Source organism: Balearica regulorum, chromosome Z (assembly GCF_011004875.1).
Source record: "Balearica regulorum gibbericeps isolate bBalReg1 chromosome Z, bBalReg1.pri, whole genome shotgun sequence".
NCBI classification, from domain to species: Eukaryota; Metazoa; Chordata; class Aves; order Gruiformes; family Gruidae; genus Balearica; species Balearica regulorum.
Window position 1 is genome coordinate 63,999,137 of NC_046220.1, and position 9,317 is coordinate 64,008,453.

Below are 9,317 nucleotides of genomic sequence, written 5' to 3' on the forward strand. Positions count from 1 at the left end.
AGTGAAATGCATGTGCTTGTGTGAAAGGGATGGGTTTCAATGATACAGTCACTTCAGCTATGGAATTGTTTGCTTTTCTGTGTTTTAAAGTTATAGCTGTTCTTCAGAAGGTTTCAAACAGTGTAAAGTAGTGCTAATTCCCATTGGCTGTATTTTCAAGATGCCTAATGAGAAAATTCAAGAATGCTGTAGTTGGGAGGTTGTGTCCTGGCATAGTTTTCCTTCCACCTGTTTGGAACTTCTCTCACAGAAAACTGCACATACTGGATCAGTTTCAGTGAATCAAATTCATTAATTTCCTTAGCTTCCTAGTAAAGCCCATTCATTTTGAAACCATCACTGAAATATAATTTCTTGAGTAACACAAATGTTGTATTTTATCCTGGTGAATATTAAAAAACACCCAAGACCCAAATCCTTTTCAAACCAAAGTGTAATATGCAACCACATGAACAAAATGCTGCGATGAAATTGTAGCATTTCAGTTTTACTTTGGCATACAGATAATATAGTCATATTCTGAGACCATCAACAATATGTAGCTCTTCCTTTTTTTGAAATGTGTAGAATGAAATTGCTCAGGAAAGCATCTTCTGCCACAGTTGTTAATGCTTTTTCTTTTCGTACTTACTGAGAAACCTCTATTTACTGCAGCTGTGTCATAACTGAGTAACATTAATATTTTAATTGGACTTTTAAAAGTTGTGCTGTGTTAAGGTTTCATTTGCTCTCAAGTCAGCTTGGAATTTATGAGGCTATGGCTTTCCTTAAAGTATTTCCCTAGGTGCTTCGCCTAGGTTATCTAAAGACATTAGCATATCATTTAGTTGCCTGAAAGTTTAACCGACATTTTGGTGTTTAAATGCTTAGTAGGATTAAAGACACTATCACATCAAAAGAGTGAGTTTTCCCTTCGTCTACATGTTCCACCTCCTACTCCCTCCCCTTTCTCCATGGTTGCCTAAATTGCTTCTCAGTTTAATTCAGATTGAAATGACTTCCAGTCTCTGAACAAAAAATAAATTCAAAAAGTAAAGGTTTCAATTGAAAGAGGACCACGTCGACTTTTCCCATCGGAATTTCTCGACAAAAAAAGTGTTTGGGGTTGATTTCCCTTGGCTGTGTCAGCGCAAAACACCCCTTGAAACAGTCTCTCCAAGAGCCCTTCGTGGATTCCTAAAAACCACATTCCCCGTGACTTTGAAATGCTAATTTCAGCCTAATCTAATTAGGCTAATGACTTGCCCACCACCATGCAAGGAAGCTGGGGCAATCTCCTTAAGATTTTCCTGCCTCCCAGACTTGCACTTTCTTCGTTGCATCAGGCTGGCTCTAAACAGCAAGAAGTACAAACTTTGATTTCACTGACGGGAAAGGGTCTTTAAATAGGCGGCTGCTTAGAAGCCAACCGTGGCATGCATTAAACCGAGGAGACATTAAAAAGAAAATAGGTGAAGGAGCAAAGCATACTTAAATATCGATTACGTTTTGTTTTGTCTGTGTCTCAACAACGTAAGTCTTCATTCAATGGGGCACACAGTGCACGTAAATGTTAGTACGATTGGCTGACGCCACGGGCGTGCAGGGATGCAGCTTTGCTCCGCTTATCCAGCGCATCTCTGCGCCTTGATAATTTATAATAAAGATCGCAAGCCTAAAGTGGAGAAATGTAGCCTGGTCTCCTCGTAAAGGGGAACTGCCCGAAATCTGTCCAAATGTTGTGAAGTTGTGAACTCAGCCTTATTTTTAAGTGCTGATCGAGAGAAGATGAGGAAACCTGAGTGTGTGCAAGCCAGGCTCTGTGACCGTCATCTCCAGTTTGATTAAGTTAGAATCTGGCAAATTTTCATGTTAAGCAATTACTTACTTGGCTTTCTGCATTTTCTGAGCTTGCATGGCACAATTACAAAGCAGAGTGGAAGATCTCACTCACAATGTTAAAAATACTGAGCCGCAAGATAGTAGAAAGCCTGACATAGAAGTTGTATCAGAAGACTTTATTTTACCTTTCACCGACGGCTAGAGTTAAGCTTGTCAATAACACCACTTTTTTTTTTTTTTCTTTAAATGACAGATGTTTCCCACGTTTGTGATTGTTTGTTCTATTTACTGGATATTAACCGATTTGCTTATGCTGTGTCAATCTGACGTTCTTTTTTATTCAAGATTGTTCCCAGAGATATTTTTCTCATTTCACTTTCAGACTCAGCCTTTCCCGCTCCTATCGGAAGGAACAGTAACGTTTGGGTTTTTTTTTTTTTTGGGGGGGGGGGGGGGGGCTTGGCTTTTTTTTTGTTTTTGTTGCGGCTGTTGTCTTGAGAGGACAGTGATCTCCATAGTGTGTTGCACTAATTCCCGCCTCCGGAGGGCCGGGGGGCAATGCTGTCTTTCTGCGGGGAACTGGACGGCGGGGAGCCGCGCACTGGCCCGGAGACCCCGGCGGCAGGACGCTGGGGCGAGGGCATGAATCATCACGAATGGCACTTTCACCGAAACAGCGCTCGTAAGCGACTGAGCGGGAGCCCTGCCCGGCACTGGGCTGTACAGCAATCCCTCCCGAGACAGCCGTTCGACACTGCTGTCCGTGATCCCTCTCTCCCTGCACCCGCGGCGGCACGGCTGATGCTGCTCCCCGGGCAACCTCGGCAGCACCGTGCCCGCCCCGGCCGAAGAGGTGCAGACCGCCGAAAGTCCCACTGGCCCCCCCGGCCGAGGGTGCCCCCCTGAGCCCCCCCCCCCCCCCCCCCCCCCCGGGCGCTGAGCCCTCGGGCCGCCGCCACTTGCCTGCAGGTGGCGATAAGGACCCCCGGCGCCATCCACCCTGGCACCCCCCCGTCCGCAGGCAGCCCTAGGGGTGTGCGGTGCCTCCCGCCCCAAGCGGGCAGTGCCTGGCCACAGAAAGCCTCCTCCCGCCCCGCACGCCCCGCACAAGCCCCGGCGCCGCTCCAGAGGGGAAGCCCAGAGCCTCCGCTGCGCGGGGCGGAGCTGCGGGCAGGAGATTTGGAGGGGGCGGTAGTCGTGGGGAAGTCGCGGTGGGTTTCTTTGCGGTGTCCCTCCAGCGGGGAGGGGGCGGCGGGGAGTGACGGAGACCCGCGCCCACCCGCCCGGTCCACCAGCGGCTCCGGGGGACGATGGCGACCCAGCGAGACAACCCCCCCGCGGAAGGGTGGGATGGAGGGGGGGACGGAAGGGGAGGGGAAGGAGGAGGGAGAAAGCGAGGGGAGAGCGGAGAGGCAGAGCAGGGAGGAGCGGCGCGGGAGAGCGGCGGAGCGAGGGGCACCAGCTCGGCGAGCGGCGGCGGGAGGGCCGCCCCCGCCACCCGGGGCTGCGCGCTGGGCAGAGGCGGCGGGGATGGGCGGGCGCGGGGCGGCTCCGCCAGCCGCCGTCCTCCGAGCTTCGGCCGCCTCCTGCCGAGCTATATAGGGGAAAGAGGGGCGGCGGAGGGTGGGTGCCCGGCGTGGCCAAAGCGCACGGTGCGGCGATGCCTCCTGCCAGAGGAGCGCACAAGTGACCCGCGCCTCTTCCCATGCCGTCTCCTGAAGCGACACCCCCGTCCGGCATGGATGTGGCCAACAACACTACCTCCCCAGAGCGCTCTCCCGAGGGGGCAGACGGCCCCGGCTTCGCCGAAGTGTCCCTGGGCTACCAGCTGGTCACCTCTATGCTCTTGGGCACCCTCATCCTGTGCGCCGTGAGCGGCAACGCCTGCGTGATCGCGGCCATCGCCCTGGAGCGCTCCCTGCAAACCGTGGCCAACTATCTCATCGGCTCGCTAGCCGTCACTGACCTCATGGTGTCCGTGCTAGTGCTGCCCATGGCGGCCCTCTACCAGGTGCTGAACAAGTGGACGCTGGGGCAAGTCACCTGCGACATTTTCATCTCGCTGGACGTGCTGTGCTGCACCTCATCCATCCTCCACCTGTGCGCCATCGCCTTGGACAGGTACTGGGCCATCACGGACCCCATCGACTATGTCAACAAGCGAACTCCCCGGCGGGCCGCCGTGCTTATCAGCCTGACCTGGCTCATCGGCTTCTTGATATCCATCCCGCCCATGCTGGGCTGGAGGACGCCCGAGGACCGCTCGAACCCCGACGCCTGCACCATCAGCAAGGACCACGGATACACCATCTACTCTACCTTCGGCGCCTTCTACATCCCTCTGCTCCTCATGCTGGTGCTCTACGGCCGCATCTTCAAGGCAGCCCGCTTCAGGATCCGCAAGACCGTCAAGAAAGTGGAGAAGAAGAAAGTCGCCGACACCTGCCTCACCCTCTCCCCGGCCGCCGTGCAGAAGAAAAGCAACGGGGAGCCTGGCAAGGGATGGCGGCGGACTGTGGAGCCCAAGCCCGGTGCCTGTGTCAACGGCGCGGTGCGGCAAGGCGAAGACGGGGCCGCCCTGGAGATCATCGAGGTCCAGCGCTGCAACAGCTCCTCCAAGACTCACCTGCCACTGCCCAGCGAGGCGTGCGGCTCCCCGCCGCCCCCCTCCTTCGAGAGGCGCAACGAGAAAAACACGGAGGCCAAGCGGAGGATGGCTCTGTCCCGGGAGAGGAAGACTGTCAAGACCCTGGGCATCATTATGGGCACCTTCATCCTCTGCTGGCTGCCGTTCTTCATCGTGGCGCTGGTCCTGCCCTTTTGTGACAGTAAGTGCTACATGCCCGAGTGGCTGGGGGCAGTCATCAACTGGCTGGGCTACTCCAACTCCCTTCTCAACCCCATCATCTATGCCTATTTCAACAAAGACTTCCAAAGTGCTTTTAAGAAAATTATCAAGTGCAAATTTTGCAGGCAGTGAAGCCCGCCGCTCCGGGACGGGGCAGCGGGGTCTCCTGCCACTCGCTCTATCCGCCTGGCCCCCGCCGCCGTGTGCCCCCCGCCCAGCCCCTCTCCAGCGCCGGCATGAGGGCGGGGGGCTCCGGCAGCGCGCCCGAGCCCCTCGCTCCTCCGCCCGTCGGACAAGCCCCGCGGGGCAGGGCAGGGCTGGGCTCCACCGGGGGCGGCGGGGGGATGCTCGGGCCGGGAGAGCTCCGCGGCCAGCCTCGCCTCGCCTGGCCTCGCCGGAGCTCAGCTGCCGGGCGCCGGCGCTCCCGCCTCCCTCCCTCCTCTCCATCATTCTGTGTAGACTTAGGGTTTGCAGATCCTTGCTTGTGGTCGCTATAAACCACGGTGTCTGCCCGAGTAGCATCGGTAAAAAACCCCACCCTGTGCAGAAAACCGCCGTGTTGGGCGATTTTCTTGGATTTACGAGGAGACGGCGGGGGCTGAGAGTCCGACTTCGGTCTGGCGGTGTGAGTACGGAGGCTCAAGACGACTCTCTGAGCGGAGGAAGGGGTTTTGGGTTCGTTGCTTCCCGGGCTGTGAAACCATCAAGGGGATTTTCATTCGGGGAAAAGCGACCGTGTTTTGTAACCTTGCAAGGTACTTCTAGCAACATACCCCTCTGCGTTGCGTGTATCTGACCGCTCTCCTGCTATGCTAGGACCTTCCAGTTCATCGAGCTTCCCTTCGTTACAGCGCGGGGAGGTGATGGGGCTTAAACCCCAACCGCACGCCTCATTATACGGAGATATTTTTTTTCAAATGCCTTTGGCCGAGCGTTTCCCGCCAAGAAAATGCTCGGCGACTGTCCCTGAGTTCACCGCGCACGCAGCGGCACAGGGAGTTTAAGCAGCCTGTGAAGTAGCGTTTCTTTCTCTTTCTTTTTTTTTTTTTTTTTTTTTTTCTCTTTTTAAGTCGCTTGAAAATTTATTTGGAGACTTTGGGGATGCTTCGGAGGCAGCCAGCTGCCGCACATTTTGCTCGGGGAAAAAAAAAAAAAAAGCAACCACAAACAACAAACCGAACCAAACCGATCAACCAAAACATTGCCATGTGCTCCGTGGCAGTAGGGGAGGGGCCGAGAGCATCTGCCGGCGGCAGCGGCAGGTGGCGAAAGCGGCATCTCGGCGCAGCCTGGAGAGGGGCATGCTCTCTCCTTCCCCGGGCCGGCACCGGCGGGGGTAAGCACGACCCTCCCCACAAGCTGAGAGGTACGACCAGAAGCAGGCAGTGCCACTGCGATACCAAGGGCAGAGAGATCCAAGCCTGGCCTGACTGGTTCCCGCGGCGGCTCCGCAAGCTTCTCCCCGCAGACGGTCCCCCCTCTCCCTTCAATCCCAATTACTTGGCCCCAGGAAACCCGGGGTGCTTCCCCTTCCCCGCCTGGCCCGGGGTTGGAGCAGGACAGCAGGACAGCCTTGCCCAACCCACAGTCCCTCTGCCCGCCCTGCCACCCTGCCCCTTTCCTGCCGTGCCCCTGGCTCTCCGCCGGCTGCGGCCGGGACCTGGGGCCGCTCTCGGGCCGGGGGGGGGGGGGGGGGAGTGGGGTGGGGGATGGCACCGGGCTGGGTACTGGCACTGGGACGGCTGCCGCGTACCTCTGCGACAGGCTGCCTGAAATGAATGCTTGACCAAATATATATATATATATATATTACTGTTTATTTTTGTGCAATCTGTGTTACCTGTAGGTAAAAGGGAATGTTGAATCTGTGCGTCACGTGAATGTAAGTGCCCAGTGATTTCTGAACTTCAACCGCTTACATTAAATGACAATAGTGCTTTTAACAGCCTCACATACCTGATTTTCTGAAAATCTTATTTGACCTCATTTGCGCAATTAAAGTGATCTTTGATCTTATCTCCTCTTTGATCACGCCTAACCACGTGTGTCCTCGATATTCCTTAAGTGCCGGAGTGGCAGAAGAGTCAGCCTGCAGCGATTAGGGAGCCGAAACTTCTCCTGAGTACTTGCTCATCCTGTGACTTTGGGAGCCCCACCCGCCGGGGGTGCGAGCTGGGCAGAGCCGCCGGACACCCCCAGGGCAGGGGCGGGAGTGGGGAAGGGAGCGTACGGCCGTGCCGCGGGGGACAACGCACCTCGGTGCGGCGGGAGAGCTGCCGAGCAGCGGGGTTTGCTCCTGTCGCCGCCACCTCCCCCGAGTCCCGCCGACTCCTGCAAGTGCGTTTCTACGCGTTTTGCCCTTTTTTTTTTTTTTTTTTTTTTTAATTTGCAAACCTTCCTGCAAACTCCTCGGCAACAGTCCCAGCTGGGAAAGCGTGGCCCCGCACGACAGACCACGCAGGGTCCCTCCCTGCGCCGCGGGGACTAGCGCCTGGATGCGGGACCGGGGCCGTCCCGACTCCGCCGGGACCTCGAGGTAGGGCCCACCCATAGCCGCATCAGGCAGGGTGGCAAGAGGGGTGCAGCTCCTCTGCTCCCTTTATCTGCCTCCCACCCCCGCACTGCAGGGCGAGGGATGGCGCCAGGACGGGCACAGCCCCCGAACCCGCACTTGTCGCTGCGAGATGCCCCAGCCGCCCTGCGTGCCTCCCGGCTGGGACGGGAGCAGGGGCAACTTCGGCGCTCGGGAGCGCAAATCCCTCCGGCTGGCGCAGCGAGACGAGACGCGGCTTTCCCCGTCCCGCTTTGCCTCCTGTCTCCCCGTGCGGGCGCCCTCTCCTTGCACGGACAGGACGCTGGGGAGCGGCCCCGGACCCCTGCTCCCTCCCCCGGCCGGAGGGTCCGCGGAAGCGGCGCAGGGCACTGGCACTTCGGTGCCTCTCTGCCTCTTCTCGGCTGGGAGAAGAACTCTCCGGCGGCTCTCCGGCCGGTCCCCCGGGGCAGCCTCGGCGCCCCGGGTGGCTCTCACCGCATCCCCCTCCCGGGATGCTCCCCGGCCCCGCGGCGCTGCACCAGCCGCGACGGAAATACCGTCCCTGACTTCAGGGGGACAGTATTTCTCTGAACAGTTTTACATTTCTCACTCTCTCCGCTGTGTCTTTTCTTTTTTTCCTTCCTTGTATTAAATTCTATTATGTGGGGGAAACGGCCTGCTTTAAAAGATGGGAGTTTTTGTTTCTGTGCTGTAGTTTTCAAATTCCTAATTTGATTTGCTCTAAGATAGATTAAAAAAGAAAGGAAAACATCCACAAAACAACCAAACAGACGATTTGCTGTTTTTAAAGGAGAAATCAATTCTATATTAAATCAATATTTGTGGTTGGTTGCAGTATTGTATTTGCTTCATTAACAAGCAACCTCCTCACAGTTTAGGGAGCTTCATTTCAGTTTTAAAAGACCTATGAAAGCTGCAGCAATGAATAAAGAAAAACCCAAATAGAAAGCAAAAGGTTTTATGTTTTAAACAGAGCCACAGAAAACTGAGTTTTAACAACTTGAGTCGGTTGTGAATACCAAAGATGGGCATAGATATAAAGGCTTTAACCTTTTCTTCCTTTCAAAATGCTTCTTTAGACTGCTGTAAAATGAGAAGAAAGTTGCATAACTTTGAATTTTCTCTGCTCTGTGGCTCTAGTCCAGGCTGAATTTGGGTCTGAATCCACATCTGACAAGAAGTACTGGCAGAGTACACTTACACTGGCCAACTGTACTTGTGGTTTGGGCTGGGGAGACAAAGGGGTAGAAAAAAGGGAAAGACGTGCTGGCAGAATCTATATTGGATCAAACTGCAAAATGGATTTTGTGACCATGCAATTTCATCTATCTAAGTAGAAATCTTCCCCATAAAATGTGTAAGACTGCCTACTTTTCCCTTGCATTCCCATCCTGACAGAAACATGCTGTAGGTCTGGTAGAAAAAAACCCAACAGCCCCCAATCTCCTCATAGTTATAAATCTGATCTTTAGAATCTGCAGTTTCAGACATTTCTAAGGGCAACATTGTGAATCTTACATTAAAACATATAACCAAGAAATTCATCCCTCAGAGAGAAGAAACAGAAAAGGATGCCAGGAGTGAATTTCTATTTCATAGCTGCTCAGAGAAGCATTTTTAACAGTATGGGTGACTATTACCTCTTCGGATATGGCTGGAGAAAATCCAAAATGGCTATCATGTAGCATGCAAACAGTCCTCGCAGGGCTCTGCGAAATCTAAAACCGATCACACCTCTCATACTTTCAAAAAATACTGTATCTTCTGTATTTCTGAATTGCAGCCCAGGTCACCCTGCTTGGATATATGTTGCTGTGATCCTCACCTTATCTTGCTGCCTACAGCTGAGCTCCTGTTCTCTCTGAGTAGCCAGTGTGACTTCCAGCCACAAAGAGGAGCAACTCTGCAGCATGAAATTCTTTCTGTTGGACTGGAAGCAAAAAACTTTTGGTGCATCATTCTTTCCATAGCAAGAATGTAGTCTAAATGATTTGATTTAATGGGGTGGCTTCTAGACTTGGGCAGTGAGTGACAGAAGATTTGTTGGCGTTTTCATACCTCACTCAATTAAGAGAAAAGGCAAATGCTCAGGCA

At 54.1% G+C, this 9,317-nt stretch overlaps 1 protein-coding gene across 1 annotated transcript; it reads left to right on the plus strand.

The window, feature by feature from the left end:
• The first annotated feature begins 3,232 nt into the window (after positions 1 to 3,232).
• On the plus strand, positions 3,233 to 6,707 carry HTR1A (5-hydroxytryptamine receptor 1A). The gene has a single exon (XM_075740488.1). The coding sequence runs from the start codon at positions 3,527 to 3,529 to the stop codon at positions 4,799 to 4,801; it is 1,275 nt and encodes a 424-aa protein (XP_075596603.1). The 5' UTR covers positions 3,233 to 3,526; the 3' UTR covers positions 4,802 to 6,707.
• Positions 6,708 to 9,317: the final 2,610 nt, after the last annotated feature.

Excerpts from the sequence above, each read along its gene's own strand:
- HTR1A (XM_075740488.1), top strand. The coding sequence starts at position 3,527 with ATGCCGTCTCCTGAAGCGACACCCCCGTCCGGCATGGATGTGGCCAAC.